Consider the following 13745-nt stretch of genomic DNA (forward strand, 5'->3'; position numbering starts at 1 on the left):
ATTTTCAAACAAAACCAGCTAATACCTAGCCAGCAACAGTAGGAAGGCATAGACTAAGCAATGGGGCACGACTTTGGATTCCTACATCCGATGGATTCAGTAGCTTCCTCTGTGCTCACATTACAGGCAGTACAATCACACAGCTCCCAGCTCAACTTTGATGCTATCTGGGATTCCGTAGCTAAAATCACTGAACCATACATGCCACCGGGGCCTGAATCGAACACTTCAATCATACCGAACGAGCACGAGCAAGGGGAAGAGGACGAGCAATGATCATGCTTACCTCCTTCTGCTCCTCGCCGGGGGCGGAAGTGGCGGCCGCCGCTGCAGCCTCGGCCGCCTCCTTCCGGTGCTTCTTCCTCTGCCTCTTCCGCTGCTTCTTCCTCTGCTTCCTCCGGGGCTCCTCCGCCTCGCCGAGCTCCACCACGGCGTCCTCGCCGGCCTCCTCGTCGCCGGAGGACACCTGCAGCAGGTCGGCAAGCCCGGGGGTCCCGCCGCCGGAAGCCCCGTGCCGCTTCCGCCGCCTCCGCCGCGCGCGCGCGACGATCTCCAGGCTGAGGTCCTCGTTACCCACGTCGTCGTCCTCCTCCTCCTCCTCGTCGCCGCTGCCGCCCCGGCGCGGGCGCCGGGAGGGCGGGGAGGAGCCGCCGACGTCGTCGTCGTCCACGTCCGGGTCCCGCCGCGCCCTCGAGCGCCAGCGCTGGGCCATCGGCGGCTGCGGTGGCGGCGGGGCGGCGGAGCAAACCCTAGCGCGCTCGATCTGGAGGCGGCGCGCGGTGGAAAAGCCCCTTGGCCAGCGTCTCCCCGGGCCAGGACATGGGTTTGGGTTCGTCTGCTCGTGCGGGCCCGGGAGAGGCGTGCCGCTGCGTGTGCAACGTGGGGTGGGACCCGCACGTCATTGTGCGATGTGCGGCGACGAGTGGAGATGGAGCAGAGGGTGCACGTGAAGTCCAGCGTGCGATGCCCGATCGACGGCTAGGATGGAGTCTCGTAGAACTTGGAGAGGCAGATAGCACCCGTTAAATTTCTTCTCTCAATCGAGCGACGAAAGGTGATACACTTTTCGATCCGGTATATATAATATAAATCTAGAGAGCTTCGTGACCGATCAAGTTCTAAAAATACTTTTGTTTTAGCCTTAAATTGTAAATTATTATTTAACAATTTAGAGTTAAAATAAATAAGTGGTTTTTTTCTTGAATTCCACGACCTCCAACCTTCATATTACACAATATGAATCAATTTATCTCCCACTTGATTATGTCATGCTATTACAAATATATAGTTTGATGGAAACAGCTTGATGATGCTGCAGCCGGCACCAGCTTTTGCATCCCTGATGGTGGAAAAGATTGGTTGTTGATAGGTAGGATTCTGAAAATGCATTGTAACCTTTTTCGAAGAGTAGTTTGAAGATAGTTTCATAATATATTAAAATGAAAAGGTTATTTGTTATCGGCTATATGTTTACATTTTTAATATGAAACATACCAATTATGTACATAGATAAATATGTATGATTAGTTTTTTCAATCATAATAATGATATTGGCAAATATACATGTGTATGTACAAGAACCCAAATTAATATAACCTCCGTCCCTCTGTAATGATTGCACTAATCATCATGCTTCTATATAGATACGGGAAATTGTACATAACACATAATTACTTGAAGTCTCAATGGAATTATCTACTACAAAGATTAATAAACATAATAAGCAAACATCTCTAATGCAATGACATGTATCTTCCATTTTCCCACGGAAAAGACAGGTTTATACAATATATTGAGTTTTTTCTTACACATTATTTTATAAGTTGCTAAAAACCTATTTTCATTCAATGGATAATTCTCATTTCTTATGTTATATCTAGGACTTAAACCATTTAAGATGCTAATGTGGTGTAGCTGCCATTATCATCTTTGCCCCTAATACGTGTATTATTTGCTCACCCGTGCTCCTAAGTTTATTTAATTATTTGAAAATCTACTTATTGTTGTAGTTTCTTTGCACATAGCATTAATTACTAACATGTTTGACATTTATATTTTTTTTAAGACATCTTCCCAAATGACCAAACATTAGATAGTTATGTTTAATTTATTATACCTTCGCAAAGGCGGGTAAAGGAGCAGTGGGAAAGAAAAATGTACAGATAAGCCTTACATATTAATTTTTATAGACTACACAATAAGTATAGTTTTACAAAAATTCAAATAAAAGTGAAGATCAATGAGAGCTGAGCTTAGCATGGTGTTTTATGCTGAAGTCACAATATATGAAACAGCCACATGAACATCAAGGAGGAAAAGCTTATTTTTGCTGGTAGCAGGGAAGAAAATAATTACTTGACGGGGGAAAGGTGAAAAGAGTAGGTATATGAAAAGAACTTGTAATATTTTTATTAGGAATTTCGTTATTTCTATTTCTTAAAAATCAAAACAATTTAAAATCCCAAAACTATCCCTCCCGTTTCCTTCCAGTTTCCAAACTACCCGTACAGCCTCCTCCCTAGTCCCCTACTCGGTGACTCCCCTCCGCCGCTCCGCCTCCGCCATGCCGCCATCATCTCCGGCTCCAGTCCTGGCCGCGGCCTCCTCTCCGCCGGCGCCGCAGCGCCTCCACCACTTGAGGCGATCCAGTCGCCTAAATGGTGACTCCTGCTCCCACTGTCGGGGTAGTGCGTCGTCTACTAGTCCTCTTCCTCGCCGCTTCCTGATCTCCCCTTTGTAACTAATAATTTTTCACTTCAGACTAATACAACAGTAACATCTTATCCCAGAAGAAATCCGAGCGAACAGGCTAACTCTGCAGTTTTGCCTGTATCATTTCTTGACGCGCGTCCCCATCATGGCCCCATCGGTGGCCAAGTCTTCTGCCGGCCGATGTCATTATTTGTGTTTCACTTAGCTTGCCTGTGTGTTGGCCCTTCTGTGTGCCCTGCTTCATCATGTAATACTCACATCTGCATGGTCTTCGTATATTTTTTCCTATAATGTTTTCTTCACGTTCCTTATGTATGTTGATCGTGCACTCCTCTGTTCAATTTGTTATGGACAGCATGCTGATAACTACTGTATTCAATAAATCATTCAATATTAGAGCTTGTATGGATTCACCCAACTAAAATTTCGCTACCTAAAATTTTAAAGTTAAACTTTAGCTAGCTAAAAGATCTTCTAGCTAAACTTTAGTTAGGGTGTTTGCATTCTCCAGCTAAAATTTAGCTAACTTTAGCTGTGTTGAAATAGCTAAACTCAAGTAAATTTTAGCTTTAGTTGATCTTTTAGTTGGACCGTTTGGATCCCTAGCAGCTAAATTTAGCTCGGTGGATCCAAACATGCTTTTATGAATGTGTTTGTAAGCTTTATATGCTTGCATAGTGTACGAGCATTTTGTGATTAGTAATATATATTATTGCATAGTGTTGTATGGTGTTTTGGTATCAGCTAGCAAGTGATGTGCACAACCGCAAAGAAATAAAAGAAGAGCAGAAGAGATCATAGCTGCAAGTATACGGGCGCGGCGGCGTAGCGCGCAGGCTGTCCTAGTGTCTATCCAATAGCAACAAAATTCAAGCCACTCAATTCAGATCAGTAGGTTACGCATCGCAGTGGATATGAAACCACTCGATTCGGATTACAACACAACGAAATTGGACGGATGATTCAGTTTTGTCAGGTAATTGTTCGATACGATGCACCCTTGTTGCTGATGTTGCTCCGTCGATCCTGCGCCTGCGTCGAACGTGTGCCAGGAGGCAAACGGCGTCGGCAAAGGCGGCGGCGTTGCACGAGCTCCTAGTTGAGCAGCAGGCACGGGCACGGGCGCACCGTTCGGCGGCTTCGCCAGCGCGACATGAGCTACCTCGACGCCGCCGCCGTCGCGGGCACGGAGCCCGCGCGGCTGTTCCCGCCGTTGGCCCCTTCCTAAAAAAAACGAATAAAGGCCCAACCCATTAACCACTAAACAAGTCAAGGCGAAAACAAGAAACTCATAAGGCCCAGCTGCCAATCAGCCCACCCGCCCGCGCGTTTGAATTTGGTTTGTCGCGCCGCTTCGTTGTCGCGGCCGGCCGCCGACTAGCTTTGCGAATGCAAATTTTCACTCTGGGAATATTTCGAAGGTCGAAACGCAAGCATTACGAGTTTCACGAGTCACCACATGCGTACCAATTTCCGCAAGTTACAGCAGCCTTATGCTTCAAGTTAAACAGCGTTTGGAGGCCACATTCTAACCGTCCAGCACTCCAGCCGCGCCAAGGTTAGTTTACAGCTCTCCATGTTTTAACTGTCGAAGTTACAGCACAGTATCTCACAGTTTAACCACATTGCACTAGCAAGAAATATAAGTTCCACGCTAGCATCATAATAATTAGCTTTTAACCATTGAACATGTCATGTGAGCAGCCTAGCGAATCAGTGTTGCTTTCACCGATCGCAGCCCAATGTGATTAACCACCACAGGTGACCAGACTTGGTGACACTTAACAAGAAGCACCAGCACACAGATGGTTTGCCCTTGCTACCAGATAGCGCCCCACAAGAGAACCAGGCCTCCCCATAACCGTATCCGTGTTCCGGTAAGACTAAGCTAACGAGCATATATGTACATCCAATTAATTGGCAGCCGAACTCTTGAGACAAAAGAATTCTAGTGCGAGTCTAACTTGGGTTAAACTACTTCAGTGTCCGCTCCAACATTTGCGGATAGTAGTGGTTGTCGTCGTCCGGTCAGGTGTCCCTGTACAGGAAGGAGTCAGGGACGGAGGCAGGGTCAAGCTCGTAGAAGCCCCGGAGCTTGCCGCCTTGCTCTTCGGTCAGGCAGATCGAGGGAATCTGGTGGGAGAACCTCAGCCTCTCCCTGGCAGGTACCTCCAGGATGCCTTTTTGCTTGTCGAGTCTGAACACGGCTCGGTACCCGCTGACCTGGGTCAGGAAGGTGAGCTTCGTGCTGGCTTCAGTGCGCTCGCTGACCATGCAGATCGCGAGGTCACAAGCCCCATCGCTGGATGGAACCCAGTCAGGCGCCCAGTTCATGTAGACGGCCCAGATGGCACCTAATTCAGGGAAGATTGTGACCTCTCGCATCCTGCTGGTATCTCTGGCGCATACTAGATGAGAGAAGGTTTCGTTTGTGTCATACGTGCCTCTCCAGGTTCGGACCCTGAATGTGCCGCAGCTGATGGGTATGTCCTGCTCCAACCACCGCTTCTCCTGCTCATGTTCAGGGCAAGCCTCGAGCCAGATTAAATCCACCCTGAAAGGTTCTTGCTCGACTTTTCTTACCCAGGCATAGAACTTGGGGAATTTATCAGCATCGCTGAACAAGGCCCATATTTGTCCACGTGTAAACTTCTCACAGGAGCGACCTTCTTCAAAGCTATGGAAATCTGAATCAGGATATGTATATACGGTGGGGGAAATGTTGTTTTGCAGAAAGAAATCACCAAATTTATTGGCATCACTGGCAGTTTTCTTGGAGGTTGTATTTTGTTCAGGAGACATATCTTTACGATTATCTGTAGACATCGGGTGGCAACTGTGTGCTTCAGAGTGATTCTCCTGAGCAATTTGCTCATCTCGAGGATCTGTTCTATGGCTTGTATCAACGAATGTGCTGCTTTCTTTCTTGCCAAGAGACATGTAAGAGTCAAGAGTAACAGAAGAAAATGCCGCATCCAGGTCAGCAGGGAGGCATGCATTGTCAAGTTCCAGAAATCCTCCTGGGACGCCAACCTTTTCATTTCCGTTTGTCCGATAAAAGGGGATGCTATGAGAAAATCTGAGAAGCTCACTTGATGGTATCACGAACGAAGATTTATCCTTAGCTGTCGCAAATAAACTGACAAATCCCTTGATCCTGACCAGTGGGATAACAGTGGCACCATCACTGACTGACACATTTGATAGGATTTCCACAACTTCGTACTCATATGATCTATGGTTATCTGCATCAGAGCTCCATTCCATGCTCCAGCACTTGTAAAGAGCCCACACCTCACCCTTATTAGGATATATGACATACGAATTCCTTTTTTTACCTTTCGTCCATGTAGCAATGTGAGAAAACATGGACCTGTCATGTGATACATCACTTCCTTTCCCAAGGCAAAAGTTTCCACAGGCAGTAGGCAGTTCTTCATCGATCCAACTCTCCTCAGCTTCATCCATCGCATCGTACTCCAGCCAAGTCAAATGCACTTTGAAGTTGGAGGCATCAAATTGCTTTATTCGAGCGTAATACCTTGGCATGCCATCAAGATTATCATAAAGGGCCCATATCTGACCAACTGCAAACAGATTGATATCTCTGAACTGCTCAAAATTGAAGATATCTGGATCAGGAAAGGTTACCAACTCAGAATAGGAAGGTTTCTTTCCGCTTGCAGTTTCAGGAGCTTCTTCCTTGATATTGTCTTGATCATTTATATCAGTTTCAGGAGCTTCTTCCTTGATATTTCCCTGATCACCTGTATCCATAGCTTTTTCCGTCTCTTGGATGCCAACATTGTTGGAGACATGAGGTGGATCTGGTTGCCTAACATTAGATGGCAAATCATTCTTCCTCTGCCTCTTTTCGATATCAATGTTCAGGAAAATATTTCCATCAGCATCTTGCTTCCTCCTACCTGATCTTCGGGTACCAGAGGATCCTGCAGCACTAGGCACTGCAGTTGCATCTTCTTTATCCAAGTTCCTTATGTCAGTGATGTTTGGATCGACAGAATCTGGCATTGATCTTCTGCCCGCGACAGTTATCATTGGATCCCCATCTGTTTTTCCACCTGCAGAAGAAAGCTTTGCAGAACAAGACACATTCGTGGCATCTGGCTCCGCTGATGCATCTTCTCGAACCGACTTCTGTTTGTTGACAATGTTTGGATCAGCAGAATCTGGCATTGACCTTCCCTGCATATTCCCATTTTCAGATGGGACAGAAGATTTATCTTGTTTCAGTGTTGAATATTGAAATTGTCCCCTTGATGCTTCCGGTTGATTAGCCTTCTTATGACAACCTGGTCTGCTATAGCCTTTCATGTATTCATCATGTTGGTGTTGGGCCACATTCGTCCTCAGCTTCACATCTGTGTCCCCACCTGCAGAAGGCTTCACAGGATGAGCGTTTTGACAGGGAACTCCATGCTGTTGATTTGGAAACATGTGTGAAGGGTCTTGGGTACCATTTGGCTTCACATCGGTGTCTCTACCTGCACATGAAGGCTTCACAGGGTGACTTTGTTGACCGTGACTGTCATGCTGTTTACGAAACATGTTTGCCGGAACTTGGAAGCCATTGGGTACACTTGATGAAGTGGGTATGGGCCATTCATACAGATTGTATGCAAAAAAATTCCTTTGGCAGCTCACACAGAGGACCATGGTGTTCAGGATATTGATGAAGTACTGGTATCGCATCTGACAATGTGAGCATATGGTCCAAAATGTTTCTCCAGGTCCAGGCCTGCTCCGTTTATTCGATTCAGTTTTCTTTGATGGCTGCTGTTTAGCTGGCTTTGGCACATTTCTAAATCCATTCTTCCTTTTCAGGTCATAATGAGATCGCTTTGTGGGATCACATAGTACAGAATGAGCTTCAGCAACCAACTTGAAAGCTGCTTCAGCACCCACGAAACAATTTTTATCAGGATGAAGTGAAAATGCAAGCTTGCGGTACTGCTTTCTTATCAAGGCTTCATCCGCTCCTTCCTCCACTCGAAGGATTCCATAGAAGTCCAGCTCTCCGTTCACCCTTAACTCTGCTGCAGAGTGCACATTGCAGATGGTTAACAGCTGAGATGCATTTTCAAGCTCTGGAAAAAGCTTTTGAGCTTTAAGCACAATCTTCTCTGCACCAACAAAATCTTTGTTTTCCATCATCTTTACAGCAATTTCCCTGGCCCTTAAGGCCTCTTCTCTATTGCACTCGATCATATTCTCTGTAAAATTCGGCACAAAATTGCATCAGATATATGCTCTGGAGAAATGTCATTCATTAAGTAGAAACTATTCGAAAGTGGAAGAACACCTCTGGAGCACTCTCTCAAACAATATTATCCCAAAACCTTTAGTGCATCAGACCCAGAAAATTTATAAGACAGAAAACAACGTAATTGAAAACATGCCTTTAAAACCATAGCATTAGTAGCACCTAAAAATACACAATTCTTTGGATTCTATAAGAAAATACTAGTGTCGAACTTAAAATGGAACAATAAAAAACTATGCAACTTCAAGGAGACATGCAGAATCGTGCCAAAAATGCCATCTTCTTTCCAACATAATTCACTTGAGTAAAGTGAGTGTAAATAGTTATGTTAATAGTTAAATTAAAAAGCATGAGGAGTAAAATGAGATCAAGAATGAAAGAATACTCAGTGATTCTATCTATAACACAATCCAACCAATACTTTTCTTACATATCCAAAACAAATTCATATATTAAACCCATATGATCTTGCCCATAATTGTGATTGAACATTTGGGTACCATTCTATTCTAGGTATAAGGTAAAATTTAGGTGCACAATTATCAGATGAGGGAAGGACCAAGAATGATCCAAACACTCATTCTAAATGAAGAAAAGAGAAACTCTCATTCCAAATGAATAGCAAATCCACAAGTACGTATATGTCTATATGACTTAAAAATCATCGCAGCATCTGACATAGCACCGAGTCAACAAACAGAAGCGAACATACGAACGTACTGAGACTGTATATAATATATTCATATATCATTGTAAATAGCATGCTTTCCAACACAACCAATGACACATCATCATGTAGGCAATGATAGAATAATAGGATACAGAGAAAAATAAAGACACATAAGTAAAGCATGGACAAGATCAAAATCGACAAAATGAAAATTTACATAAGTATGGCATTGCTTACAGTGTCACGTTAGAGTGGAGCACTATTCTTTATCCTCTACGCATATCAACTTTCTTGGGAAAGTAAATATGTGGCTTCTGCGGTTGGTTGTCATCAAAGAATTGCACGAGATAGTAGGTGTCGATGGACAAGACCTGCTAACATAGTTTGCATTATGCATGATTTAGTTAGGTGTCGATGGACAAGACCTGCTAACATAGTTTGCATTATGCATGATTTAGTGACGAAAAACATTTGCAGCAGATGAGTTAAGGCGCTCAAAGTAAAGCACAGTGACAACAAATACTTGGCTCTTTATTACCCTTATTTATTTAGTTGTTAAACTAAAAAATGGTGAGCTAGAATAAAGTTGAGAAAGTGGCGTCCCCGCCAATTCTAGAGAGTAGACATGATGAAGAAGTCACCGGGAAAAGGTTAACATGAGCTGCCAACTGCAACTGTAATGTAGTGTTCAAAGGGTTGAGAAGGAGTTTGATGGGGCCCAAACAATAGAATTAAACAGGAGGACGAAAAAATTATCCAATTGATGCAAACGATATGCAGACTAACTGTCCAGAAGCATAACAAGTATGAAAAAGTAACAAGGACTCTCAATAGCTGGAAACAAGCACTAAAAGCGATAAGGTGCATAACATACAGACTTCAATTTCACCAATCCTCCCAGATATTTTAGGTGTCCCCCCTTCTCCAAACAGTTATGTGCTACCCTCATTAACAGTGTAGCTCTGTGGGAACAATGCTAAAAAGATACCATTGGTTTACTGAGCCCTGCAACCCCTTACTACATATTAGCCTCTTCTACTTCTATTGCATAGAGTCATCCCTTTCCAATAAGGCAAACTTAGCACTTATATTAAATGCTAACATAGCTGACAAATGGCCCAAATCCAAACAGGCATGTAAACTGACTGAGACTAATAACTGTGTGTAATATACCTCTTTTTTCATCAGTAAGCATGTCAAGAGGAAAGGAAACTATTATGAACAGGGGTTACCTGGTGTGCATATGAAACCAGCAACACCATGTCATCCTTGTGAACCGTTTATGATTCATCGCTCCATTTTTAATGAAAGAAATAATTGTTATGCAGTGTCACCTGCACAGTTGCACACAACATGTTTCATGACTAAAACCATCCACATACGTATATCAATAAGTTGGCAGGCAATGAATCATACAGTATTCACATGTGCTATGTTTTGTGCCCTCTATTGTCTATGACAAATTGAACCTTAAATTCTGCACACAGCATAACATTAAATGTGTTCCAGCTATGTAATTTTCGGAACAGTGTACCATATTTTAAGTAAGAAGACGGGACACAAACATGCGCGCACAGAGGGTATCGCAGGTATGAACAGAAGATGCAAGATTCATAATGAAACATAAATGATTTCTCCAGCCAATGCACTGTCACAAGTGTACTCATGTTGCAAAAACAGCTCTACGAAGTATATATAACATATAAGTAGCAATATTCACTATTACTTTCAACAAGCATTCATTCAGTTACCCTATTCATAGTGATTGTAAAGCATAATCAGCCTGACTATAGGTCTAAACTCTAAACAGCAATCACACGACAAAAGGTAGGAGGCCGGATAATGCTATGTCGCCTAGAAGACCTATTTCTGGAACACTTATTATTTATGCATCTAATTCAATTGACACCCATCCAGAGTGTACATTCAATACGCACACAAATATCTATTTATGTACCTCAAAGGTCCACAAGCAGATGACCCTAGAAACTAAACCAGAATATGTTCAGGCAAGCAATACAGCACTCACAACTAAATCAGAAAGAGCATAAAGGCATATAGCGCCAACATTCCCCAAATTATATAAACCGTCAAACGTCAAATGTTGTTTGCTAATTTCTAATACATTGAATAAAGCCACCAAAATCTAACCATTCCCCCAAACATACATGTACAAATTCCCCATACTGCTCATCTCTATCCTCGTTGCCCTTCGTTTCACTCTAATCCATTCTCTTCACCACCGCCAGGAGTGGACCCAGCATCGGACATGGGTGTACACATGTACACCCGATAATTCTTGCAAACGAAATCGAAGTTAGTAGGTAATATATTGTAACTGGATTCAGATCCGAATACGAATAGTTTTGTTAGGGTTTGGGGTGCTCCGTCTCGCACAGCAGAAGGAAAGAGAAGGGGCGGGCATACCTGGAGGATGCGCTCGTCGCCGGCAAACGGCTGGGCGAAGACAGGACAAATGGCGCCGCCGCTCGCCCAGTCGTCGCCGCCAGGGAAGGAAGAGCAAGGGAGGAGAGAGTCCGTGAGAAGGGAAAGGTTTAAGAAACAGAGGGAGGAGATGAACCTGAGCGGCTGAGCCCTGAGCGGGAGGGCTGTCAATGAGCCGAGCTCCAGCGAGCCTGCCACTAAAGCTGGAGCATCCCGAGCCGAGGTAAATCCGACCATGTTTAACTCTCGCAAAAACTACACACAACAATTTTACGACAGCAGTATTGATGATACATACAAGATTTTTAATAGTGTAATTAGCCTAGAAAACGTATTTAATTTGACAAATAAATGGTATGAAAAGCATATTTGAACATTTAGCTTTATTCTCTCTATTTTCTTTCAATAACACTATTTCCAAAATTAAATTATTCCCTTTTGATAGTTCTATTTAACTTGACATCTTCGGAATAGTATGGATGGCGTGCGGAGTAACTTCTCTTAAAAAATTATTGTACGCATATAATAACATCGAAAATGAGAAGTCGTAATTAATGAGATGATAGGCAAGATTTTTCTTCTTGATCATTGTACCAATATGAAACAGAACTATTAAAAAAGAATACAGAGAGTATTATTATGCATATTTTAGCTTGTGCAATACAGTAACTCGCTAGCTAATACAATGTTCTACCCTCCAACTATATTATTTTAACTTTCAATTGTTGAAAATTTAATTAATAAAGGTAGCAGGTGCATACACATGCCACGCAAAATTGAAATACTCAAACTTCATCGAATACCTCAATTTCGGATCGTTGGAGCTCGCAAGCTCCAGGTTAGATCCAAGCTTGGCTTGATTCCAAATATAGCTTAGCTTAAATTTAGTTTCTAGCAAGTCAAATATAAATAGCTCGTTAGTCTTGGGCTTTTCTGGTAATAATAGGGATAGGGGTGAACTATAAATACGCAACAGATCAATAGGTGTAAATTAGCAGGTCATCAGACTATAGTGTCGGGACAAGCGCGTATGCTAATATGGTGGGCACCCTCGTCATTGCTAAAATCAAGGTCGCAACAGTGAGCATCGTGAGAGATTTCAGGTAGATTTTTTAAGGAAGGGGATGGGTGGCATATACGAAAGTGTTAAGAAGTGCTAGAGGTCAAAACTTTATTTATTTGAAAAAAATTTGAACGAGATGTTGTCATGTGAAATTTAATTATATCATGATGATACTTAAACCGATAAGGTTATTAAATATTTCACAGTATCATCCGTAGCAATGCACAGATATATTTTCTAGGATTATAACAAATTGTTTCAGCTGAAAAATCCTAAGTACTATAAACATGCCTTGCAACACTTTAAATTATAAAGTGAAGCAAAATATCATATTGATAGATATTTTATGTGCTAGCTAATATAAGCTATAAATAAATAAAGTACTAGACAACCATACACAAGACATATAAAATCTTTATTATTATTATTAGAAGCTATTGCCTAAAAAGAAATGGAAGTATGTTTAAGTAATGACATTTAGCTTGTAAAATAATATATATTTCAAACTAGCTATAATAATTTTTATTTTACACTGACCACCGCGTTGCACTGCATTCCTACAGGATAACGAACTCTCCAGGCACGAGAGGTGTAGGGATTGTCTCACGAATGGAACATGAACCAAAGACCCTTCACGTTCCCTGGCCCCAAGGCACCTCAAGCAAATGCGCGTGGCCGGACTCCACTCACCTCAAAATGCTCGCCGCCCAACGGCAACCCTACGCGATGCACGAGGATCCCCCGGCGTCCCCTGCGGTCCCGCGCCTCCCTCACCCTACACGGGGCCGATTGATGCGCTTCTCCTCGCGAGCGCGAAATGCTGGTCACGAAGTGAGGAGACGATGCGGTGGCAAATGAACTCGACCAAGCTTTGGATGAGGCGCGGTGACATACCAGTAGCAGGCCATCGAGGTCGGTCGATCGTGCTGGCGCTCCGGCTTGCCGTCCATCGCCGCAGGCCCGCAGCGGTGGGCGGTGGAGAGTGGAGGAGTGGCGCAGTGCAGGTTCGGGGAAGGGGAATTTGCGGGGATTTTTGCTTTTAGGGCTTTGTATATTCGGCTAGTACAATTACAAATTTGACCACCACGGGTGAAAAAGTGTGCACATATTACATGCCTACAAATAAATTTTTTTGGATAACAAATGTCGTTGTAAAAAGCACTTGCTTATGTGTGTATAAATTGTGGTCATGAAAATTTAAATCATGATGAATTCACCTAGGATGACTCATGCTTGGTGTGTGTTAGTACGTGATCTAATGCATGCACCCATCGCATGTTTGGTTTACTGGCCACATTGAGCCAGGTGTGGTAGAGATGTTGTTTTGTTGCAATGAATCCGGTCGCTAAGCCACAAACACAACACGCGAAAAGTCTTCTACATACACCCTTGCATCAAGCCGCCGAGGCACATCAGAAAATGATGGAAAAGCTTATTTTCGTTGAGCATGGCTCTAAGGCACATTTTGCATACCAGTATAGGTATAGAGTGTTGTTTTACATATGGATACCCAAGCCTGCTTCAACCAGATGCAAGGAAACCAAGCATAGGTTTCCTAAACTATGTAATCT

The 13745-nt window shown here is 43.3% G+C and overlaps 2 protein-coding genes across 7 annotated transcripts in view; both read right to left on the reverse strand.

Annotated features, from left to right (window-relative positions):
* The window catches only part of LOC112902333 (protein AIR1-like), a 66696-nt gene extending 65854 nt beyond the window's left edge, over positions 1-842 (reverse strand). The window contains exon 1 of one of the 2 annotated variants that reach the window (XM_025971359.1): positions 287-842. In XM_025971359.1, coding sequence (XP_025827144.1) covers positions 287-712 — 426 coding nt within the window. In that variant the 5' untranslated portion in view covers positions 713-842. The remainder of the gene's footprint in view (positions 1-286) is intronic. The other variant, XM_025971357.1, reaches the window with a different exon arrangement.
* A 3513-nt stretch (positions 843-4355) lies between these two features.
* LOC112902476 lies at positions 4356-11294 on the reverse strand. 5 transcript variants are annotated; one of them, XM_025971581.1, is made up of 6 exons: positions 11094-11294; positions 10835-10964; positions 9899-10000; positions 8904-9037; positions 7191-7946; positions 4356-7106 (listed from the first exon to the last, which is right to left on the reverse strand). In XM_025971581.1, exons 5-6 carry the CDS (start codon positions 7939-7941, stop codon positions 4741-4743), a joined length of 3117 nt encoding a protein of 1038 aa, XP_025827366.1. In that variant the 5' UTR covers positions 7942-7946; positions 8904-9037; positions 9899-10000; positions 10835-10964; positions 11094-11294; the 3' UTR covers positions 4356-4740. The 5 variants fall into 5 exon arrangements, with proteins under 5 accessions (XP_025827366.1, XP_025827362.1, XP_025827363.1 ...); XM_025971577.1 differs by having other exon boundaries at positions 4356-7946; XM_025971578.1 differs by having other exon boundaries at positions 4356-7946; positions 8904-9040.
* Positions 11295-13745: the final 2451 nt, after the last annotated feature.

This window comes from Panicum hallii, chromosome 8 (genome assembly GCF_002211085.1).
Source record: "Panicum hallii strain FIL2 chromosome 8, PHallii_v3.1, whole genome shotgun sequence".
In the NCBI taxonomy this organism is placed as follows: Eukaryota; Viridiplantae; Streptophyta; class Magnoliopsida; order Poales; family Poaceae; genus Panicum; species Panicum hallii.